At 37.5% G+C, this 27,008-nt stretch overlaps 1 protein-coding gene across 1 annotated transcript; it reads right to left on the minus strand.

The window, feature by feature from the left end:
- Positions 1-21,392: 21,392 nt before the first annotated feature.
- LOC124539205 lies at positions 21,393-24,604 on the minus strand. The gene is made up of 6 exons (XM_047116503.1): positions 24,400-24,604; positions 23,250-24,313; positions 22,565-23,200; positions 22,249-22,391; positions 21,797-22,086; positions 21,393-21,640 (listed from the first exon to the last, which is right to left on the minus strand). The coding sequence occupies exons 1-6, from the start codon at positions 24,602-24,604 to the stop codon at positions 21,393-21,395; spliced, it is 2,586 nt and encodes an 861-aa protein (XP_046972459.1).
- Between the last annotated feature and the right edge of the window lie 2,404 nt (positions 24,605-27,008).

The raw sequence follows: 27,008 nt of genomic DNA on the forward strand, positions 1-27,008 counted from the left end.
ATTTTAAATAACCACTAAGCTCTGCAAATGGTTAAACGCCTTTTAACATACCATAGAGTAAAAGTGTGTACATTGGAATTTCTTCACACTACTTTACGATGTATGTAAATGTATGTATTGTTAAATTATACATATTAGTAAATTTAACATACAATTTTAAAATTTACTGTATTGTAAAATTTTGTAAATTACTCATTATGAGTACACTTAGAAAAAAAATAACGTCATAATTTCGTGGGTATATATATTTACAACTAGCTATACCTACGATTGCGTTGTAGCCTAAGTTACTCCTCATTACATCAGCTATGTGTCAGTGAAAGTCCCATCAAAATCGTTCCAGCCGTTCCAGAACAAACAGACAGACAAACAAAATTGAAAAAAATATATATTCTGGTACTGCCTATACGTACTTACTACTAAAAAGACGTGATTTTAATATAACAAACAGACACAATAATTTTATTACATGTATAGATTAAGCAAACTGTAATTGTACGTACAAATATGTTTTTTGCATACAAAATTTTAATTATACTGTCCAAAAAGCCATAACATACTGTCACCCGTGACTTTGCACACGTTTTAGGTATTAGGTAAAAAAATACTATGTACATATTTGGGGTTCAAAATTTTCTTCAATCCAAATATGCGCTATACGCTATGATGGCCCAGTAGTTAGAAAGTATGCATCTTGACCGATGATTGCGGTTTCAAACCCAGGTAAGCACCACTGAATATTCATATTCTTAATTAGTGTTTATAATAAATCTCGTGCTCGGTGTAGGAAAACATTGTGACTGTGTCTAATTTTATAGAAATTCTGTCACATGTGTATTCCATCAACCGGCACTGGAACAGCGTGGTGGAATATGTTCCAAATCTTCTCCTCAAAGGGAGAGGAAACCTTAGCCCAGCAGTGGGAAATTTACTGGCTGTTGTTTTAGTCTAAAATATTACTTGAATAAATAATTTACAAGATCTTAATACAGGTTGAAGAAGGTTTTATTTGCTTCACAGACGGTGTTACAAATACCTATAAATAAATATGAGACAACATCAGATACGTTACTCTGATCCCAATGTAAGTAGCTACAGCACTTGTGCTATGGAAAATCAGAAGTAACGACGGTATCACAAACACCTAGACCCAAAACAACATAGAAAACTAATGATAATCTACATTGACACAGTCGGGAATCGAACCCAGGACCTCGGAGTTACGTACCCATGAAAACCGGTGTACACACCACTCGACCACGGGGGTCGTCAAATACCTACTACTAAATAAATACAAATCTCTTAGGACTATTTTTATATCATAAACAAATATAAATTAGTTCTCATTGACGCACAGATATTTTTTTTTATTCTTCATTAAAAGGCATCACGTAAAGGATCCGTGGAACAATCGCCTTATTTCTATAGTACTTAAAGTTTCAATAAAAAACATCCCATAGTAACTTGTATTAAAGCCATATGCATCAATTGTTTTGAAATAAAAACAAGTAACACATGTTACAATGAATCCCTGCTGTTATCAACAAAACACACCCCAAGTAAACGCTGCTATGTAAGGGTATTAACATACAGAATGATAAGCTCTGCGTTAAGAACAGGGTTTATTTGAGCATAGAACGAAAATTTTAATAGAAATGGCATTATGTTTCGAGCATAAATGTACAATTATAATAATTATACTAGCATTGCGCGCGACCTTGTACACGTTTGAATTAAACATATATATATATATATATATATATATATATATATATATATATATATATATATATATATATATATATATTGTAGTCTAAGTTACTCCCTATTATATCATTTATCTGCCAGTGAAAGTCCCGTCAAAATCGGTCCAGCCATTCCAGCGATTAGCCGGAACAAACAAACAGACAGACAGACTAACAAAAATTGTAAAAAATATTATTTTGGTATATGAACCGTATATACATACATATGCAAAGAGTAAAAAAAGGGCTATTTTAATATTACAAACAGATACTCCAATTTTATTATATGTATAGAAGATTATAAAGGCAATACGCTTAAATAGTATCTGTCAATCTGTGTGTTTCTCTTTAACGGTCAAATAACTTATCGAAATTTGATTGAATTTGGTATGGGGTAAGTTTTAATTCTGTATTGATAAATTCCTAATACCTGAAGCCGCGGGCCACATCTAGTATTTGATATAAAATATATATTATTATATTTTATTGTTTTACTAGCGCACCCGCGACCGAACCCATCCTTGCTTTACATGGATACAATAATCTCAATACAAGAATAAGATAATTTTAATTTTATGTGCAGGGAAATTGGAGTTCTCGGCTTTTCTGTACTACGCATTAATACTGTAATATGCATTTAGCGTTTACGATACATTTATTTATTGATAAAACCGCATTAATATCCGTTGCGTAGCTTAAAGCGAGCGAGGGAAGCGACTTTGTTTTATAGAATCTAATATATCACGGTACTAACAAGATAAATGCGTTTGTAACGGATAAATTCACAAAAATATCTTGCCTACGTTCATCAAATATTACAACAATATTTTATAGCACGACCTTCACTACATAGTAAAAAACGAAGTCGCTTTTTCTGTCCCTATATCGCTATGAATACTTAAATCTTTAAAACTACGCAACGAATTTTGATGCGATTTTTTAAAAAAAAATAGATAGAGTGACTCGAGAGGTAGGTTTTTGTATATAATACATGGACAATATAGTAAAGAAACGAGAGAAAGAGAACGAAAAAAGAGAAGTTTTTAATGTGATGTCATAAATAGAAAACTGTAGTACATTTAGTTTTAGCTTTGCACCCGAGAGAAACCGGGGCGAGTTGCTAGTGTTAAATAAGACTTACGCAATTTAAAAGTTAAAAATAGTTTATTTCACGACCACGCCCGATAGTAGCGTATGATTAATTTCTCAATTTATGAATAATAAAGGTAAACAAATAGGTCAATGTGACGTTTTTCTCACCTTCAATTCAATTCCGCCTTTATTCCCATAAACAATTCATCGCCAACAATTACTTGTTACATTTTTATTAAATGGGCTGTTCATGTCATATATAATTTATAAATTATGGATTTTCTTGATATATTGTATTTTTAACGTTTCGTGTAGTTAGGCTAGCTGTGCACGAAACCCAGGTGGGGGTCCCAGTACCCTGGGAATTCCCCCCTAGCTGTTGAAGGCCCGTATAGGCGGGCCGACCGTCAGGGCGTCACGGTAGCATGCGTAAGCGATCCCGTGGCGTCCGCCGAAAGACGGAGAGGGTACCGCTGGTTTTTTAGTGGGTAAACCCGGTGTGCTTGGGCGCATTCGGAGTTCAGGGCTCCGGGGAGTCCCACACACCCCCCCCCACTTTCCATCACGTGGAGGAAGCGCGTAAGCGTTTTTCCAGTGAGAAAAAAAAAGCTGTGCACGAAATAATATTGAAGAAACACCTTCTTCAATCTTGTTATAAAATGGGAAGGACATCCGTTACGACTCGAGTGATATTTCTCAAGATTTTTTTCGACAAGCGAAATTATAATTAAAGTAATTATAATCCCAATTTATTGTTGGTGTACATACGAATTCATATAAATACGACAACTCGATGAACTTAAAGTATTCTCCGACTACGTTCTGAGCTAAGGTACGATCTCATAGGAGACAGCTTCAAGGTTGAGTTTAGTACTCGCCCGATTCAACGGAGAAATTATGCTAGCATTCTTGCCACCATTCAACGCGGTCAGTAACTATTTCTAAATCATGTTTGTATATATTTAAGGTTGTAATGATAATAATCCTTATGTTAATTTTGTAAAAAAATCTATGAAATAAAATCTTTGCTTGCATAATAAATATTTTAATATAATAATCCTTATGTTAATTTTGTAAAAAATCTATGAAATAAATTCTATGCTTACATAGGATGCATAATAAATATTTTAATATGAAACGAATACAGAAAACATATCTGTAAAAAAATTTTGAACCGACATTCCTGTATTTAATTAACACAAATTCAAAATTTGTATATTCGATTTCAAACACTGGTCTACCAACTAACAATTACAAAATAAAAACAAATCAAATACTTTCGTCGGTATATTTTTATCATCAGATTTTCACTTATAATATTCAAACCCACAAATAATTTAATGGTACATGAATTTAATATTTTAAAAGCTCGCAATCAAAAATGCACATTGAATAGGAAATATTTATGTTTTTCAATATTTTGTGTTCGAATGAAATATAAAATATGGTCAAATAAAACCGATGAAATGTTATGTGTCGTAACATGATTATCAAATTATAATTTAACTCATAAAAATGTTACCAATCTTCTGCATTCGTAAAATATAACATATATTATTCAAAACTAAAAGTGTCCATGAACCTAAAAATCCTTTTTAACAAAACTATAATTAATATTAATAGTAACAGCCTCCAAATTTCCCACAGCCTCTAAGACAGGCTTACTTTGAGAAGGTTAGAAGCAAATTCCATATGTTCCAAAGCGGGTTGGTGGATTTACATTTGGCAGATTTTCCTTGAAATTAGTAATATGCAGGATTCCTCACGATGTTTTCCTTCACCGCCGAATACGGTATTACCTGGTGGTAGGGCTTTGTGCAAGCCCGCTTGGGTAGGTACCACCCACTAATCAGATATTCTACCGCTACACAACAGTACGCAGTATTATTGTGTTTCGGTTTGAAGGGTGAGCGAGCCAGTGTAACTACAGGCACAGGACATAGCATCTTAGATACCGAGGTTGATGGCGCATTGACGATGAAAGGATTATTTAATGTTTCTTACAGCGGCATTGTCTGTTGGTGATAGTGACCACTTAGCATCAGGTGGCCCATATGCTCGTCCGCCAACCTATACCATAAAAAAAACGAGATGAATATAGACTGAATGAATATATACTATCACAAAAAAAGTATTGCTCAAGCTAGAATGTGTCACACGCATTTTTAGTTAAATGACAGCAAATGTTCATAGTAATTTAGAAATACGCTCTACAACATATTCCCGATTTAAACAACGATGCTATTTATTAAATATGCAATAATTTAAAATCGCAAATGTTATTCATATATTGTAATATTTATTTTATACATTTATTTTTTTATAATTTAAATCCGATACATAAATATCATTCATGTACGAAAAAAAAAACAAAAATACGATTTTATAAAAATAATTATTTATTGAATAAATATTAGTATATTCGTAAGTCTGTATAAATAGAACATTAAAGAAAATCCAAATAGCCTTTTTATTCAGAAGTATTTCATTCAGAGTCCGATGATTTAACATTTATAGTAAAACGAAAACCTAAATCTAAATATATAATACTCGTCATCTATTCTTACAAGAAGATTAATTTGAAATACCAATGAGTATTTATATATTTTACATCAATTACTGAAAAACATCTTTTTTTCTATATCGCTGTAACGCTGAGAAGTACCAATGTACCTGCAAATCAATCTAAACTTTTTGTTATCAAATTCACGATGTGCAATGTCTTTTTATAGAGGGGGGGGGGGGGGTTCGGTTGGCTTATTAGAGCAGAATGCTTACCCAAAAGAAAAAAATTACTACCGGCGAAGACAATCTGCAATAATGGATGACTTGAGGTATGTTACCTGCATTAGAGGACCAAGTTATATATTAAATTTAATATCCCCAATTCAGATGGGTTCTGAAAAACAAACATAAAAAAAAAACCTGGTTCTTAATGAGTCATGAATGAATGATATACCAAATGCTGCTTGTCATACCCAATTAAATGCTATAACTAATAATATAGCGTTTAATATATTTATACAAATTAGAATATAAATTAGTCTTAACATTGCCAGTATATCAATGTCGAGTCAATTATACGATAACAATTTGCTTTGTATTGTCTAGACTACACAAATACTTCTCCGAAACCTACGAAAGTCTACGAAGGTCTACGAAGGTTAGATTTCTTTTCAAGCCCAGTGCTTGTTAGGTAAGATGCCAATACTTTAAATAAGTATTTTTTTTGCAAATCTTCAAAATTTTAAGAAATAATCCCAAAGGTTATATCAAAAAATTTTAAATCGAACTACGTAGGCCAAAGCCAGTGTGTAAGCTGAGTGTTCAGCTGATAAGCCTATTAAGGATCGAGACATGATATGCGAACTTGATTCATTACGCATCACCGTACTATTTTTGTAAAAACACAAATCATTTTAACAGAACAAAAAACTTTAACAGAACAGAAGAAAACACAGATTCTTATCAGCTAACTTATTTATTTTTGGTTTGGCATGGTATCATTTTTTTAGGAGAGCTATTATTTTTGAGAAATTTTCAATTTCTTAACATTCAGACTATCGATCTGAACATATTTCTCTAAACCAGTTTTATTTTTATGCATACAATATATAAATAACCGCTTTTTAGTAAATGCATATGTATGAATATACGGTACTCATACCAAAGTAACATTTATTTTCAATTTTTGTTTGACTGTTTGTTTGGTCCGGCTAATCTATGGAACGGCTAGACCGATTTTGACGCAACTTTCACTGGCAGATAACTGATGTAATAAGGAGTAACTTAGGCTACATCAATAACTTATTTTTTAAATACAAAACGCGGGCAAAATTGTCATAGCAAGTTTTAAACTAAAGTTGTCATTTTGACCAAACTATTCTGACACATAGTTTTAGAACTCGTCTAAAGACTCAAATAATGTATAGCTTCACATAGCCAATTCCAACATACAGCCACTTTTTACGCTTATCATATAAATATTCCATTCCGTACATTATGATCCCTTTTTTAATCGACTTCTAAAAAAGTAATCATTTCGACAGGTATGTATGTAATATTGTTAGATTGAATTATATTTGAGGATGGTGATCCATTTAGGCTTCGTAGCAATTGTGCTCAATTTAGTAAGTGTTTGCTTGTATGTTTATCTACGAACTTTTCGAAAACTAAAAGTTGTATTGAGTTCATTATTTTCAATTTTAGTTAGGTGCACATCAATTTAGGGAACACTGTAAGTTTCATTAAAATCGATCTATTAGTTTCATAGACATTTTTTTTACCTTTAGTAAGTTTTAAATTATTTTTTGTTTTGTAATTATTATGATGTTGAAGTAAACAGTAGTAAAATTATCTAAAGAACCAAAATTAGCTTCTCAACTAAACTCCCATATGTAGTATTAATTCTTACAGCAATTATTATTGGATTTAGAGTTCATGCATACGTATTAGGTATTAGAAATGGGACTCTGAATGGTTTTTGTATCCTGCTATCTGGATTATTCTAATTAGTTTAATGCAACTATTAATGTCCTAAGCTGGAGATTAAAAGCAATAGCAAGATTAGCATGTACATTGTCACTGATTTTAAGCATAATCTACATTTAAAGGAATAATCCGCATGCATGTATGTTAGGCTATTCGTTATTTAACTGTTGTATAAAATTGTATTAAAATTTTGTAAGTTCAAATAATAATAGTGTTTTTCATGTTACACGGGGCAAACGAGCAGGAGGCTCTCCTGATGGAAAGTGATTACCACCGCCGACATGTGCAACACCGTGGGGCTTGCAAGTGCGTTGCCGGCCTTGAAGTAAGGAGTACTCTTTTCTTGAAGGTTCCAAAAGTGTAAAGAAGATGATTCTTGGCCACAGTATAAAAAGATAAGATATTATAATATTTATAATATAGAAAATGGCAGATACACCAAAATATAAGACGAAAGAAAATATATATCCATATATTTAAATTGATAATTATGTTGTAATCGATTTGAATGAATCCTTACTTCATGGAAAACAGTCATTTACGCAATGCTGCAAATAAATGGTAACGCTCGTGTGTGCACAAATACAGATGCATTCTCTATTGATGTTATAGATAATACGATCAAAATTCAATTCAACGAAACATTAGACAACCAGACAACAGAAAGAGATAAAGCGCAGGTCTAATTGCTGTTCGCGTTTACATTAGTGTAATCGTTCAAAGATATTTGTGATAAATAAAAATTTTAACAAAAAGAAAAACCGACTTCAAACAAAACACTATTTTAAAACAAATGAATATGCACGAAAAAGTAATAAAAATAATTGCGTATTCAACATATTTTTTAGAGTCTTCCTAAGTTAAATGAAATGAAAAATATTAGACTACTTAAAAGTCGATTAACGATTATATCATGTAGTTATAATTATTGGTATATTTGGAGCCGGTGTCAGCCACGGTGCCCTTGCCCCAACAATCAAAAGAAAGAAGCGATACGAGCCCCTTGATTGATCCAGTATATTATTGTGTAAAAGGTAATTTGTAAAAGACATATTTGTTTAAGTATTCTCGTATTGTTTTTTAATAGATATGCTGTAGGGTTTTATTGGCTGACACCGACTCCAAATATAACAATAATTATAACTACATGATATAATCGTTAATCGACTTTTAAGTAGTCTAATATTTTTCATTTCATTTAACTTAGGAAGACTCTAAAAAATATGTTGAATACGCAATTATTTTTATTACTTTTTCGTGCATATTCATTTGTTTTAAAATAGTGTTTTGTTTGAAGTCGGTTTTTCTTTTTGTTAAAATTTTTATTTATTTTTTTATTTTAAGTGAAGCTGATGTTGACTAACTAATTTTTTTTAATATTTATAGATTAAGCGTTCCGTTTATATGAGTCAGAAACTACTTCGAGGACAATTTCAAAGGAAACTTGCGAATAAAGCAAAAATAGACTTTCGAAAATGCGGATTTAATACGTCACGCGGCGTAAACTACAAGGATCCCTCGAAAGAGCTGTAATCGAACTCAGCAAAAAAACTTTGAAAAAGACCAACTATATTTCGTACATCATATGACATCACATCACATACACAAAATTTGATTAAAGATAGTAAGAAATTCTGCCCCATATCACACCCTAACTGCGAGCCGTATAGGAGTTCCATCACTACATAGTATAAAACAAAGTCGCTTTCTCTGTCCCTATATTTTTAAATCTACGCAACGGATTTTGATGCGGTTTTTTTTAAAAGATAGTGTGATTCAAGGGGAAGTTTTGTGTATATAATACATGAACAATATAGTAAAGAAACACTGATAATTTTAGAAGTTTGCGATGTGATGTCGTAAATAAACAAATTCTGTAGTATATTTAGTATCAGTATTGCACCCGTGCGAAGCCGGGGTGGGTAGCTAGTTGATTATAATATTCGACTTTGATAAGTACATAAACATAACCACATTACGGAAGGTGACTCAAATATCCAAATAACCTATAAATAAAAGATTCGACCGAGTATCGCTAACGTGCTCCTCAGAATTGTTCCGTTCCCTTCCGTTCCGTTACTTTGTCATGGATCCTGTGCTCAGAACCTTACCAAACTTTCACCAAATTATCCTTGAAGTATTTATTTTATAATAAAAAAAGAATTATCAAAATTGGTTAACGTGATTTTGAGTTATTCACTTGTTTGTCGCGCATATACATAATACAAATTTAAGACTTTTGTCGTTTTCATATGGATACCATCATCGGAAAAAAATTAAAAAAAAATGGGACCCCACGGGAAGCACTACCTTTCAAACAAAAAAAAAATTATCAAAATCGGTCCACCCAGTGAAAAGTTATGAGGTAACAAACATAAAAAAAAAAAAAAAAAAAATACAGACGAATTGATAACCTCCTCCTTTTGGAAGTCGGTTGAAAATTCTAAACTTTTACAAACTCGGAGTGTCTTGTTGTTGAGAATTATGTTGGATAAATCAAATCAAATCTGGGGGGTGAATTCAGTTTTACACTATATGATTTAATTACGGTTTTATATTAGAGAAATTAGAATTAACTGATCAAGTCTAGAGCAGAGCCAAAAACGACCAATTGCTGTTGACCAAACAACATTAATGGATGCTTTCAGTTATTGCAAATTTTGTACAATATTTCAAACTCCTGTTGAGATGTACGTATATGGTCAACTTCACTCATTAATGTCGATAATACGCCGCCAGCCAGAGGATCTGAGATATTGTACTTGTGTCTTGTAAATATATTTCTATTTTCTCGACTAATCTTATCTCACGTGATCTGTTATTTGGATTTGAAATATTCTTTAGTAGTATGTCTGGATTTCCATTATGTAGATGTGACTCTATGTCTTTATTTTCAGGCTATAACACACTCTAATCTCTGTAATTATACTCTGTCTCTTTAGCAGGACAATAATTACTAAGCCTATAGCAACGAGATACACAGGTATTTATACATACAAAGTCCTATCACAATACACAGTGATAGGATAGGACTTTGTCCAAGTACTATAGTTTTAGTTCCGAATACAGTAATATAAACAACATTACATTCTACAAATATTTGAATAAGGAATATTTTTATACATTCACAATGACATTCCAAAATATATAATTATTTGGTGACAATTACTATCACTTTTAATATTAATAAAAAGTAAAGTAACAGCCTGTAAATTTCCCACTGCTAGCCCAGCAGTGTGAAATTTACAGGCCGTTATGTGGCCTCCTCTCCTATTAAGGAGAGGGCATAAAACATATTCCACCAAGCTGTTTCAATGCGGGTTGGTGGAATGCACATGTGGCAGAATTTCAATGAAATTAGACACATGCAGTTTTCCTCAAGATGTTGTCCTTCACCGCCGAGCACGAGATGAATTAAAAAACACAAATTAAGCACATATATATATATGTGCTTAGTGGTGCTTGCCTGGGTTTGAACTCGAAATCATCGGTTAAGATGCACGTGTTTTAACCACTGGGCCATCTCGGTTTTTGATATTATATATATTAGAATTATTTAAAATTTCTGAATACTTTAACAGCTTTTTTTATATGTACGGTAATTTTTAATTCGTTTATTGACCATACAAGAGTGTTCTGTGAATTGTCTTCATAATTCCTGGCTTAGGATCAGGTTAAATTCGTTGACTTATTGTATCGTCATCGGAACTACGCACGAATGCAAAATTCGAGCTTGATCCGGCTTAAACCAGATATGTCTCCCCTTTGCCGGTTCAAATTTTCCTTCAAATATTTGTATTGAAAAGTCATACAGATAAACCTTGTATAATATATATATATAAAAATTTTAACAAAAAGAAAAACCGACTTCAAACAAAACACTATTTTAAAACAAATGAATATGCACGAAAAAGTAATAAAAATAATTGCGTATTCAACATATTTTTTAGAGTCCTCCTAAGTAAAATGAAATGAAAAATATTAGACTACTTAAAAGTCGATTTACGATTATATTATGTAGTTATAGTTATTGGTATATTTGGAGCCGGTGTCAGCTACGGTGCCCTTGCCCCAACAATCAAAAGAAAGAAGCGATACGAGCCCCTTGATTGATCCAGTATATTATTGTGTAATAGTAATTTGTAAAAAACATATTTGTTAAATATTCTCGTATTGTTTTTGATAGATATACTGTAGCGTTTTATTGGCTGACACCGACTCCAAATATAACAATAATTATAACTACATTATATAATCGTAAATCGACTTTTAAGTAGTCTTATATTTTTCATTTCATTTAACTTAGGAAGACTCTAAAAAATATGTTGAATACGCAATTATTTTTATTACTTTTTCGTGCATATTCATTTGTTTTAAAATAGTGTTTTGTTTGAAGTCGGTTTTTCTTTTTGTTAAAATTTTTATTTATTTTTTGATTTTAAGTGAAACTGATGTTGACTAACTAATTTTTTTTAATATGGATAGATTAAGCGTGTCGTTTATATGAGTCAGAAACTACTTCGAGGACAATTTCAAAGGAAACTTGCGAATAAAGCAAAAATAGACTTTCGAAAATGCCGGATTTAATACGTCATGCGGCGTAAACTACAAGAATCCCTCGGAAGAGCTGTAATCGACCGCAGCAAAAAAACTTTGAAAAAGACCAACTATATTTCGTACATCATATGACATCACATCACATACACAAAAATTGATTAAAGATAGTAAGAAATTCTGCCCCATATCGCACCCTAACTGCGAGCCGTATAGGAGTTCCATCACTACATAGTATAAATCATATCTCTATCTCTATATCTTTAAATCTACGCAACGGATTTTGATGCGGTTTTTTTTAAAATATAGTGTGAGTCAAGAGGAAGGTTTGTGTATATAATACATGAACAATATAGTAAAGAAAAACTGATAATTTTAGAAGTTTGCGATGTGATGTCGTAAATAAACAAATTCTGTAGTATATATAGTATCAGTATTGCACCCGTGCGAAGCCGGGGTGGGTAGCTAGTTGATTATAATATTCGACAACGATAATTGCATAAACATAACCACATTACGGAAGGTGACTCAAATATCCAAATAACCTATAAATAAAAGATTCGACTGAATATCGCTAACGTGCTCCTCAGAATTGTTCCGTTCCCTTCCGTTCCGATACTTTGTCATGGATCCTGTGCTCAGAACCTAACCAAACTTTCACCAAATTACCCTTGAAGTATATATTTTATAAAAAAAAAGAATTATCAAAATTGGTTAACGTGATTTTCAGGTATTCACCTATTTGTCGCGCATATACATAATGCAAATTTAAGACTTATGTCGTTTTCATACGGATACCATCATCGGAAAAAAAAATGGGACCCCACGGGAAGCACTACCTTTCAAACAAAAAAAAAAAAATTATCAAAATCGGTCTACTCAGTAAAAAGTTATGAGGTAACAAACATAAAAAAAAAAATACAGACGAATTGATAATCTCCTCCTTTTTGAAGTCGGTTGACAAACAATCATTAACATTTAGACATTGAAATATGTATGTGTTAGCAAGGTGAGAATTTGAAATGATGATCTCTAACTAGCATATGTACATTAGAAAAGTAAAAAAAATAGCACCGGTAAATGTCTCATTACTAGGTCAAGGTCACGGTTGGTTTCAGGGTTTTTATGGGGCTAACAAGGAGCCTTACCTTGCTAAGCAATTATTATCACCGCCCATGGGCATATGCGTTGTCTACGTTCAAATGGAAGAAGCTTATACTGGAGAGTAGCACAACTCCTTATGAGGCCGAATTTGCACTTAGGAGTTACGGAGCTTAGGATTTATGTAGAGGTATATACCGTATATATGTATAGGTACAGTTATACACCAGAAATTAAAAGGTAACAAATGTATTTGTAGGCTTTTATTAAGTATTGATAGGCAAATTATTAAATACGCGACATATAAAAACAAAACATAAATGTTTTCATCTTATTCGATATTCGGTCATTTTGGTTTTGTACACGAAGACCAATAACATCTCTTATAAAGACCATTGCTAAAGCAAAAAAATAAAACTCAATTTTAATAACGACACTATTTATTTAACTTATAAAACACATAAAAACACCAAAACGTAAGCATTAAACAACATATTTTCAACGTGCTGAAAAATATTTTAATGTAATAAATAAAAATACTTTCGGAACGGTTGATTATCCCCTGGATTATTTATGCTGTTATTTAAGTACCAGCGTTGCAATATTTCACGAAAACGGAACAAATATCTGAAACTCGTATGAAATATTTCACAAACAAATTTTAAAATGTATTAAAAATACTCTTAAAATTTCACTCAATACCCTTGTAACGATAAAGTTGAAACAGCTTAGTACATAAATTACAGTTTCCGCGATATAATATACATATACGGTCATAATTCCTAAATTACATTATTGTCAAGTAACTACGTGTCACTTAGGATAGTTTTCGAGTTAGGTTATATATAAAAATATAACGTACATAAAAAATAGTAAAGTAACAGCCTGTAAATATCCCACTGCTGGGCTAAAGCCTCCTCTCCTATCAAGGTGAGGGTTTGGAATATATTCCACCACGCTGTTCCAATGCGGGTTGGTGGAATACACGTGTGGCAGAATTTCGATGAAATTAGACACATGCAGGTTTCCTCACGATGTTTTCCAAAATTAAATGGGCATAGGAATAATTAAATTAATTTGTGAAATTCTCTAACTAATAAATCTATTCCCCATATAATACACTCCGTACATGGATCGGGTAATCAGAGCCGTACAATTCAGTAAATATAACTATCTACGGACAGACGAACAATATGCATTAGAATAACACAACTGAGCACTTCTAATCTAACAATCTGCATCTTTCCGTTGCTTAATACAATGCTCCATCGCAGGCACTAAGCTATGCTGAGCTAACAATTATTTTTCCATCGTCAATGCCAAAGCCTTATCCCAAATTGTCAAAAAACTATTGAAATAAATACATTATATATTTTTTGTATCAATAATCTATTTAGAAAATAAAAGTTTACTCGAAATAGTTATTTAAGTTAGAGAAACGTTGCTATTTCAATAACTCCTATATATTTTTTTTTGTAAATGAGCTAACAATTATTATAAATGTAGACACAAAGAAAATAAAAATGATAAACACCAATATGCGTAGACTTTGCGTAGTGGCAGTGGTTCTCACACCTTGGCACATAATCACGTTATCAATATTTACAAGAAAATGTTTATAAAAAAACATTGTAGATTTCAAACAAGTGTTGCTACAACGTGTATTTAATGTATCGTTTCTTATTAGATAGTCTTGCTTTGTTTTAGTGAATAAAATTTGAGTAAACTGTTTTCTTATTTTCGTTTTGAGTTTCTTTTATTTTTTTTTATTTCGATGGACATGTTTACCAAGCCATTAGTTTGGTGTCTTATATATATAATTAATTTATGTTATTTAAGTGTTCTTCTTTTTATGTTTCCAGCATAATAATTTCAGTTTTAATTGTAGTATATCACGATGTACGCTATATCATATTCTTCGCTTCTCATATCTTAAAGTCTTGGGGCAAAATGACCTTTTAACATCACCATAAAAATAATTTATAATTATTAAGTATGTTATATGACATAAAATAATAATATAATAAAACCGTGATAAAAAAATGGTAGGTTATTTATTTTAAGAGATATAAACAACCTTATACTTATGAACTAGAAGTTATATATGACGATGCAGCGGAATTTGTTTAAGAAAATGTTTTCATCGATTTCTATATAGGGTAATTCCTGAAATTCTCGTTTTTGAATTCCTGCTTTGCATGGGTTGTCATTCTGACGTCACGCCAGATGTTGGAGAGGTGGCCAGTTTGAGTGGCAGGCTATTCAATAATCGGACTATAGGGACGCTCACGCATCCAAGCGTTTGACGTACGTAATAGTTAAATCGTAAATTATATCATCAATCTTTTATAATTTTGTAACTGAAATAGTGTTGAAGTAGATTTTTACAGCATAGTAATAATGAAGTGGTAATATTTGATCGCAATAACTCCTCCGATTATTCAACCTGTACCAAAATGTGGAAAAACAAGCTTAGAATGAAGTCTTAAATTACAAAATGCAAATTAATTGAGCTGAGATGGCCCATTCGTTAGAGGGCGTGCATCTTAACCGATGATTTCGGGTTCAAACCCAGGTAAGCACTACTATATATATGTGCATTAATTTGTGTTTATAATTCATCTCGTGCTCGGCGGTGAAAGGAAACATCGTGAGGCAGGTTTCCTCACTTCAGATCACCTCACTTTAGATTAATTAACTAAAAATTAATTAATATTTATGATCAAATAGTGTTAATATTCCTGATACAACCTAAATATAGTCACATATTGAAATATCAAGGCTACAAATGAATATTAATTTTCAAAATAGTTGTTACGTTAGCGAAAAATCGATATAGCCTATCCGAATCACTGGACGATTAACTTTAATCTGGCTTTAGTTGGGAGATTCGCAAACTACGCTGGGAGCGAAATGCGATAAAATACATACAATTGAATTGTTCAAATCCATGTATAATATCTATTTCGATATTGTATTTGGTAATCTTCATGGATGTATCGTGCAGTTTAATTAAATTCACATTGTATATTTGCTACGAAGGAATCTTGAATATATTTATTGATTCATGTGTGACGACTAGCTGTGCGACTTCGTACGAATTTTAGTTTAACAAAAAAAGTTATCATTGTAGTTTAAGTTACTCCTTATTATATCAGCTACCTACCAGTGAAAGTTTCGTCAAAATCGGACCAGCGGTTCCAGAGATTAGCCAGAACAAACAGACACTACAATTGTATTATATGTATGAAAAAAGTATGGTTAATAAAATTACTTTAGACATTTGTGACCCTTACTTAATAAAACAAAAATAATTTAGAACATATAGGTACAACAGAATTTCGATGACGTCATCACATTAAATAAAACTACGGTCAATACTCGTTAAAGTACTGCTTATATTATTATCAAATTTACTAATGGAAGAAAACTAAAAAAGAGAAACTTTCGTACAAAATAATCCACACGGAAATTGTAAAGCAAACAATATTTGGCAAACTAAATTAATTCACCAAAACGGCAACGTCACGCGTTGTATGTCGTCACCTATATAGGTAGTATGAGGTATTCATGAGGTAAGTATACATCACTATTAAAGAGTAGGATTATTATTATTCCTTTATCTTCGATGAACCGAAAAATGTGGGAAAAACGAAAGTTTGCACGGTGCCCTAGTGATTTTAGTTCTACTCTGTTCAGCCTGTAGGCTCATTACACCCAAAAGCTCTGCAGCGCCTCACGATTACAATATAACAATGCGTTCAGGGGCTGGTGGGAATGCCACGATTCTGTACAAAATATAAAATATTACATTATATTAAAAGGTTTAGAGCACATTAACAATAATTGTTACAATTTATAAACCTTAACTTGCAAAACTTTCAATTTAACGAACCGCATCTGGCTTATAAAGCTCTCGAAGTTAATAACTACAAATTCTGGGATATTTCAACTTATTAACTATATCAGTTACCAAATTGAAAAAAAATATTTCAACTTTACAAAACAATACTTATGAAGTTTAAGTGCTCCTTGCATCAGAAAACACGAAAGCTTGTTTTGAACCTGATTCATCATCATTTTCATCGTGGCATGATAATGAATATTTAAGATCGCTGGCAGTAACTCGATCACAATTAATATGTTATTATTAATCTCTATTAAATTGTATTTTTGATTCTCTGGTAAAATTTGAAGCTTTGAAGTTGTATATTATTATTTATTAAAACATAATTCTGACTAAATGATATAAACAATTTATTAATTTGATGGACAAACCGTCCGTGAAATTAATACATTTTTGGTACCCGAGCTAGTCTTTGTGATTAGTTTTTCGTAATTACGTTCCTCGATGTTAATGAAGTCATATTATTAGAATAATACGAAATTATATATATTTACACACTTTAAATATAAAAGCACTTGGTGGTAGGGCTTTGTGCAAGCCCGCCTGGGTAGGTACCACCCACTCATCAGATATTCTTACGCTAAACAACAGTACGCAGTGTTTTTGTGTTCCGGTTTGAAGGGTGAGTGAGCCAGTGTAACTTCAGGCACAACAAAAGGCACATGACATAGCGTCTTAGTTCCCAAGGTTGGTGGCGCATTGACGATGTAAGGAATAGTTAATATTTCTTACAGCGTCATTGTCTATGGGTAATGGTGACCATTTACCATCAGGTGGCCCATATGCTCGTCCGCCAAACGAATCCATAAAAAAAGTAAAAACTTACGTTAAATTGTTATGTTTACAATTGGTACATATTGTAATTTTTTTAATATTTTGGAATCATACCTGATGTTCATGTAAAGGCGTACCGATACGTATCCAGCTAGACTTGCATAGAGCACCACCATCAAGTACTTCCATTTGAGGATCCGTGCAATATGTACAATCCTGCTCCGAAAAGTATTTAAATAGTAAGTATATAATACATGACTTTAAAAACCAAACAACTCTCACGGATACTGGATTCCGCCTTTTACATCCGTTCGATAAGGTTTACTTCTGAGGTTTCTCCGCTCTGGCGTATTGTACGAGCAGACAGAAAAACAAAAACATAAGTACTCTTTTCTGAAGTCTTTTCTGATTGGTCTTTAAGGAAGGAGTACGGTCTTTCCTTGAAAGTTCCAAGTCGTATCGGTTCGGATACCGCCGGTGAAAGCCGGTTCCACAAAGTGGTTGTGGAGAAAATGTCCTAAAAATTACGCTTTTGAGGATTTTGGGACATCAAACTTCAAATTCAGCTAACCGAGATTAATCCGAAGAGTTGTTCGAAACATTATCCGTGAACTTACTCATACTATGAATAAAGTTGTCCTAATTCCATTATACCATAACCAGAACTGTTACTCAAAACAACGTTTCAATTTCTCGTATTATACGATAACAATTCCCCTGCAAGTATCAAAACTTTTGATCGAACTACTAAGCGAGTAACCGCGTTCGGTGGAGATTTCATACCCAATAATCCATATTCCATAGCCAATACGTGCCGAGGCGACGAAACAGGGTATTCCCCTCAAATATCGTTCTGTTTAGCAGTTTGTTTATTTATTTATAAAATCATATACAAACAAGATTTCATATGATTTTAAATAATAGAATACGAAAGAGTAAATTATTTACTTTTCTTGGTATTACTGGGTCGCCAACTGCAAAATGAGATCCGAGGTGGATGGATGATAAAACGCGTGCATTCAACCGATGATTGCGGATTCAAACCTAGGCAAGAATAGCTGAATATTCATGTGCTTAATTTGTGTTTATAATTCGTCTCGTACTCGGCGGTAAAGGAAAACATCGTGAAGAAGCCTGCATGTGTCCAATTATAGTATAATATAGTAGCATATTATCTAATAGTTATAATTAGCAGATGCTTCATAGAATTAACAACAAGAAGTTTTTATATGATTATTCCATATAAATATATCGATTATAATATAAATATCGATAAATGGTATAACATTAAATAAATAAATTAAAAAAAAAAACTCATGTTTGAATTAAGTAAATTATGATTTTTTACATATCAATTTATTTCGATTTTATAAAGCTAATAGCATCAATTAGTAATCAGTCTACAATGTGCGCTCATTGTAGTGTCAATCTCTAAATATATCCCCGCCAGATGTCAAGCTTGAACCACGAGCATACCGAATGCCAATAAATCAAATTTTAGTCATTTGTCTCGTTAATACGTTCGCGAATAGAGTGTGACGACGGTATCGAACCTATTCGACTTTTAATTTTATATTTAAAAAAAATAACAATCTGTAAATTTCCGAGCATTGCGCGTTATCCTTCAGAAGTTATGAGGGTTATTCTAGGAAGCCACTTATTTTAAAGTTGATAGAAACCCATTTTTTTTTTTCTCGGTGGAAAAACGCTTTACGCGCTTCCCCCACGTGATGGAAAGTGGGGGGGGGGTGTGGGACTCCCCGGAGCCCTGGACGCCTAGTGCGCCCAAGTACGCCGGGTTTACCCACTAAAAAACCAGCGGTACCCTCTCCGTCTTTCGGCGGACGCCACGAGATCGCTTACGCATGCTACCGTGACGCCGTGATGGTCGGCCCGCCTATGCGGGCCTCCAACTCCTACGGGGAATTCCCGGGGTACTGGGACCCCCCCTGGTCCCTGCGGCGCCTATTGAGGCAAGTTGAGAAGGTGCGCGTAGCGCCTTTTCCCCGGACCCCGGTCGTCTTCTGCGGAGCGAGTCGGCGGCGGCATTATTTTCCCGCTCCCGCTCCGCGGCTTCCTTCTGCGACATGACACTTTCGCAGAAGGAGCGCATCTCTGACCAGCATATCTCGCTACTGAGCACGGCGTTGATAACGCTCGGTAGCGAGAGGTCTCCACCCATAGTCGCCGCAAGGATGTGCCTCTGGGGTCCCCACGCAGCACACTCGTACAGGGTGTGGTACGCCGTGTCCACTGGCGCACCACACTCGTGGCAGGAGGGTGTTTCCTCCCGCCGCGCTATCGCGTGCAGGTACTTACCGAAGCATCCGTGCCTGGTAAGTACCTGCGTCATTCTGTACGACAGTTTGCCGTGCTTCCTTTCAACCCAGCGGGGATGGATCGCCTCCACTGTCGCCAGGCCTGCTGTAGGTGACCCCAGTTCCTCCTGCCATCGGACGACCAGGGCTTGCTGGGCTAGAGTCCTGATCCGCCCGATCTCCATTGACCCTGGACGGTCGCCGCGGTCCCTCACCTCGACCCGAAACCGGTACACTTCCGCGAGCACCTCCGCCTGGAGCTCCCAGGGCGGATCAACCGCGAAAAGTGTCGCCGCAGTCCATGACACCGTACGGTACCCTCTGATGCCTCTCACCGCTATGACGCTCTGCGGCGCAGTAGGGCCCGATTTTTAGCGGTGAGGGCGTCTATTCAGATCGGGGCACCGTACAGCGCCGTCGACCTCACTACGCCGGAATATAGACACCGATAGGGATCCCGGCCCCCCCACATTCAGAAGGAGGCGACCGAGAGCGGCAGCGGCGTTGATGAGCCTCGGGCCGAGATGGACAAAATGCTGCCTGAAGCTCCATCGTCCGTCCAGAATCAGGCCCAGATACTTCATCTGGGCCTGCACCTTGATCGCCGTCCCCTGGACGGTGATACTCGCCCCTCGTGGGGGTCCTTTCCGTGGACCGTGAAAGAGGAGGGCCTCCGTTTTGGATATGGAGACCCTCAAGCCCAGCATTCCCATGCGGTCCACGGTGAGAGCCGTTCCGACTTCGGCGAGGTGAGCCGCCTCCTGGAAGTCCCGCCCAATCGCCGTGACGAGGGTGTCGTCAGCGTAACACAACACCCCCATCCCAGGAAGGACGGGAGCCCGCAGGAGCCAGTCGAAACTGACGTTCCACAGAATTGGGCTGAGAATCGACCCCTGTGGAACGCCACAGCCCACCCGATACTGGACGAGCCTCCCATCGACCCCCGCCCAGAGGATTTCCCTGTCTTAGAAGTACGCCTCCAGCAGCCTCCTGAGATAGGATGGCACCCCATGATATCGGAGTGCCTCCCGTATTGTCTCGAAGGGAAGACTGTTGAAGGCGTTCGCTACATCGGGCGACACTGCCAGGACGACTTGTCCCCGGGCCACCGCCTCCGTCGTCCGAGTCTTCAGGGCGTCCAGGGCATCGACCGTCGACCGGCCTGCCCTGAACCCGTACTGAGCCTCTGAAAGACCCGGACCGACTTCCTCGAGGTGTTGAACGAGACGGGCTGCGAGGATCTTCTCGAAGAGTTTTCCCGTCTCGTTCAGCAGCACAATTGGCCTGTATGCCGAAGAAGAGTCCATCGGCCGACCTTCCTTCGGCAACAGCACCAATTTTCCTTCCTTTCAAGGCTTCGGAAACTGCCCACTGCGCAGACATTTGCGAACAGCTCCCGAAGCCTTGCGTCTAGGTATTTAGGGCGCCGCACAGAACAGGCCCTGGAACCCCGTCCGGACCCGGCGCTGTCTTCTTGGCCCTCAAGCGGCCGAGGGCCATCTCCATCTCCCGCTCCGTGATCAGTGGTGGAGCCACTGCTGTTTCAATCACGGAGCGAGAGGCCATCTGCGGAGGGACATGCTCGCCTGGATGGGGGAAGAGTTCTTCGACCAGGCGCAGGAGGAGTTCCGGCGGCAGCGTCTCGGTGACGGGAGCACCTTGGGTGCGGAACTTCCCACGCACACCGCGGTACGGGCGCCCCCACGGGTGTCGGTTGAGACCCTCCAGAAGCTCCTCCCTGGCCTTCTCCTTAGCCTTCCTTATCGCCAGCTGCAGATCTTTTTTCAGCTGGCGATATGCGTCCAGCATCTGACCCTCCAGATCCGTGTCGAGGCCGTTGCGCCTTCGACAACGGACGTAGGCCCTACGCACCCGGCAGCAAGTCGCCCTAAGGACAGCGATTTCAGGCGACCACCAATAGACATGCCGGCGCGGTAACCTGCGCCGGGTCCGAGGCATTGCCGCATCGCAGATTTTCTTGAGCGAACTGCGCATGCGACCCGCCAGCTCCTCTGAGCTGTCACCCTCCTTGACCATATCTCGGTCGTATTGGCCGAGTGACCACCTCGGCAGCGTGGTCGACACCCTCTGAGGTTCCGCCAGCCTGCGCGAGGCGGAGATCTCGAATCGGATATAACAGTGATCCGATAGAGTCTCCACCTCCTCTTCCACTCTCCAGTCGACCACTCTGCGTGCTACGACAGTGGAGGCGAACAAAACGTCCACCACGGAACCCCCCTGCTGGCGCGCGCAGGTGTGAACCTACCCCCTGTTGAGAAGGGACAGGTCGGAGAGTAGGGCCCACACTTGAACGGCCCTCCCTCGCGGATTCGTGGCGGGGTTGCCCCAAGCACGCGACTTCGCGTTTAAGTCGCTGAGAACGTATCGGTTATCGGTTTCGGCGACTGCCTGGCCACCGCAGCTCTGACTAAGCCGAGATAGGTCTCGAACTCAGCCAGGCTGCGGTTAGGGGAGAAGTACGTCCCTACGACGACGTACTCCCCCCACCCCACCACTGCGTAGCCCGAGCCCCTCTCGAAGAGTGAGAGGGGGGGGGGTGTTCCGCTCCTCGTGAGGACTACCACGGTGTCGTCCACGTCCCCTACCCAGTGAGTTAAGGGAGGAACGTAATAGGGCTCGCAGGCCACAGCCAGGTCGATCCCCACTCCACCATGGACTGCAGCAGTAGATCCTGAGCCCCGGCGCAGTGGTTGAGATTCGTCTGAAGAAAGCTGAAGTCTGCGCTCATGTTGACATTGCAGCTTCCTCCTCGGCCTGGCGCTGTCCGACGTTGTTGTTGGTCTGGCTAGTGAGGACCACCTTACCTTTCGTGATGGGGGGTTACATTCCTTTGACCCCATCACGTGCCTGGAGGGCTTGCCAGCGTCTGCGCATACCGCGCAGCACAGCTTCCCGGTGCATTCAGCCGATTTGTGGCCACTAACGCCGCACCGAAAGCAAAGGCTCCCTCGATCCGCACTGAATGGGCATAGTATCCTCGTATGGCCAAGACCCATGCACTTGTAGCAGCGCAGAGGGCGCTGCTCCAGCACGTATACCCTAGCCGAGCTCCACCCAACCAAGAGACGTCCGGCGTCAGACAGCTTCTTCGCCGCAGCTACTGAACATGTCACGCGGACCATACCCATATAACACGGGTCCACGTGTAATCTCTCCACATCTAACCACTTCAGTGGGACAATTTCCCTCGCGAGCGACTGCGGCGATTATCTTATCTTTGGTGACGGAGTCATCTAGCCCCGTCACCTTAATGTCCACCTTTCTTATGGGGTGAACGACGCCGGCCACCCCATCTAACACTGTGCGGAGCTTGTCAGCTAGTTTGTCTGCCTGGTCCGACTGTGCTCTCGGCAGCTCCAGCACTCTGGCTCCCGTCGCGGAACGTCGGACTTTTAAACCTCCGTTGATCCCGAGTTCCTGCAGTTTTATGCCTTGCTCAGCTCGCTCCAAGACCTGGGCATATGTTACGCCTTTCTGCTCCGCTTCCGGCTGCAGCGTAACCACTACTGCAGCTGTACGAGGAGCAGTCAACTTAGGCTTAACCGCTTGGGGTGCTTTGGGCACCGTGTGCGCCTCCGTTGCAATCGTTCCAGCCGAAGGCTGTTTCCCCTTTTTTCCTTTTTTAACTACAGTGGACCAGGACATCCCCTGGACCACTTGAGGCGGAGTGGTCTCTGACACAGCGCTTGAACAGCCAGCAACAGGTGCCGGTAGGGCAGCTGGTGACACCCGCTTATGTAGAGGTACGGAATTCAGCGGTGGAGCCGAAAGGACTGCCTGCGCTTGGGACACAGCGATTTGCTGCGCTGATTCCCGCCTCTTATCCGCAGATAATGGAGGGCGCTGTATTTTTGCAGGAGGGAGGCGTTCCTCCAATTCAGCAAATCGGGCGTTGAGCATAACTCCTATCGTTGAGATAATTGAGGCTTTTATACTGTCCACCATCCGAGCATCCTGTGTGGAGCTGGTGGACGCCTCATTTATCACAGCGACCTTGGACCGTATCTCCGTAAAATCGCGGCGGTGAGCCTTCACCTCGGCCTTGAGGCTGTCCACCTCTTTGCGCAGGCGTCCATTATCGGCACGAAGCTTTCGAGTCTCCTCGGCTTCCGTCCGAGACGCTAAAGCATCTACGATCGCCTGTAGTGCAGCCGCCGACTCCCTCAGCTTCTTGCCAAACCCTCCCTTTAAGTTGGAGGACTTTTGTGCCACCTCCAAAATGAGGGCTGCGCTACGACCAGCCTGTGCGCGAAGTTCCTCCGCGCCCATTTTTGCGGGATCCTTGGTTTGGACATCCGAGAAAGAAGATTCTTCGGAGTCCAAAACAGTCTGAGGAGGTTCCTTTCGAAACGCTCGACTACGAAGCGATCGTTCGAAGGCCTCTCTCTAGCCTCACTGGCCTTGGCCTTCAGCTCGGCCTTAGCCCGAGCGAGACCACTTCCACGACCTTTGGTGGTTTTGCCGCGAAGAGCAGGCTTGCTTTTTGCTGCTATCCTCGTCTCCGTCTCCGTATCGGAATCGGAGTTAAAAATAGTGAGGTCCTCGTACGGCCTTTTTCGCAGAATTAGGGCATCCGACGATAATTCGGTGTCGACTTCCATCGCCGAGAACAATCAACATAAAAATAAACAACCAAACAAACAATATATGTATTTATATTAATATAAATACATAAAACTGAAACAATAAATAAGATCTAAAAAGACCAGAAAGAATAGTCCAGATGTGACGTCAGAGATAACGAAAACCAGTTTCAAAGCCAGATGTCGTTTAAATTCCTCAAGTAGTAATATTTAGTCGCAGTATCCATCACAACCTCCGTCGAAGACGTCCGAACGTTGAATCTGATAGAAACCCATCTAACAGCTCTTCATGAGATACAAACTTTTGAGAATTCTTCATAACGTTTTCAAACTAAGCCCGTGATAATTCAGCGATGCTTGTCCAGATTTTAATGTGCAAGCTTCAATTAAGATTCATATGGTATATGGTCATCTCCGTTATATTTGTGTATTACTAAAAAGAACACTACTTTATCAAATAATTTAAACAAGATACAATCAAATATACATGTTGTTCTTCCAAATACTTTTGCAATGAAGTTAATATTTTTAGATTAAATACGTAATTACCTTTACTAATTATATTGCACTAAATAGTTGATCAACTAATATTAGGTAACAAATATGGAGCTCTGCGTCACAGAGCTATAATGGAAATTTGTGCTATAATTTTAAAAGCAGGTTGAATGGGGTACGTACCATTGTGTTCCCCTACCAGTTTCCAATTATTGAAACGTGACAGACATACGGCTTAGAGGCGGTAATTGTTTGATGCCTAGCCTTATCTGCCCATGTGGCTGTTTAGTGACGTCATCCTGTGGTAATAAGAGAGATGACGTCACATAATGCTAAATATTTTTTTCATGCTTAATTGAATATTTTTAATTTACTATAATAGAATATAATTCATACGCTGAATATATCGTTATTAATTAGAAGATAAACAATCTATAGATAAACGTACTTATTTATATTTTATTTACATTTGTCTCCTCTCTCTTTGAGGAGACGGTTTGGAACATATCCCACCAGGCTTCTCAAATGTGGTAGAATTTCATTGACATTCGCCAAGCACGAGAAAAAATGTAAACACAAATTAAGCACATCAAAATTTAGTGGTCTTGTCTGGGTTTGAACCCGCAACTGTGTTCCAACTCGGCTTATCCAAAATTAGAACAGGTAATGAATTAAGATAAGACACAATTCCGTCAAGCTTAGTTTATCAATCCTTAATTAATTTGCCAGGCCCTTATTGAGATATTGTTCGATAGATACAAATGCTACCTGGTTTGATTAACACTGAATGAAACGAGGTTAATAACCTTGATAAGGGGAATTCCCGAATAAGTCGTACCAATAGAACGTTGATTTAGATGTTCTTTTTTTTAATATTTATCCGTTTGCGTTTATGTGCTACAGTAAAAAAATGTTTTAAAGGATTTTTGTAAGCAAATACGATAAATGTATCAAGCGATTTTTATAAAACGAATTATTTTTAAAGAACAATTAATATATAAAACATTTTCGTTACATATGAGAAGATTCATGGTCGCATTTCGTATTTGTTTCATTTTGTGCTAACTTTAACATAAATAGTTACTATTTATACTGTGTGTCTGTATGTAGGTTACCAACTTGAATATATTAAAATTGAGTGTATGATGTTAAGAAGTATAGTCTAGTTCCTTTCCAAAATAATCAGGGTTTTCTGGGAGCGATTGGTTTTTATTTTAAAGAACGAACAGACTAATTAATATTTATTGTTTGATATATAATATTTAAATGATATGATAAATGAATAACATAACTATGCAGAATATTATTTAAAAAAAAATGTTTATTGAATAAAGCTGTATTATACGTCGCAATTAAAATGTAATCACGAAAAATATAAATTTGTGAACAATAAGGTATCATTGCAAATAATAATAATTAAATCATCCAAATTGTCACTGAGATTTGAATATATGGGCATTGTGGGAACAACGGCGGCTGTACACAAGTTCTTACATAAAATAAATTCCATAGTTTTTGCAGCGCTTATGACGTCACGTCCACGGGCTATTGTTTGCAGGCTTGTAAAGTCGGGTGCGTATCTAAATTACGCCGGCACGTGCTTTAGTAAAAATAATGTTACGTATTTCGCAGTTTTGCGTATCTAATCTCCCTTGTGAATGACGGTACAGATCTTTAAACGTAGGGCGCGTTTTGCGATAACGTGCTTTGCATTTCTGGGACTGTTTTGCGTTTTTAAGGGGTATATTTATTTCTTTTGGGTTGTATATTGAAGAGGTTGGATATGATTAAGTGTGTTTGAATTAATGTTACCAATCAAAAAATTACTATCAATTCAAAAAAAAAAACTAAAAATTTAAAAAAAAGATAAACCGGCTTTAAGTAAAACTATTTCAAACCTAATTAATATGCACTAGAAAGTAATAAA

Source organism: Vanessa cardui, chromosome 22 (assembly GCF_905220365.1).
Source record: "Vanessa cardui chromosome 22, ilVanCard2.1, whole genome shotgun sequence".
Taxonomy (NCBI): Eukaryota; Metazoa; Arthropoda; class Insecta; order Lepidoptera; family Nymphalidae; genus Vanessa; species Vanessa cardui.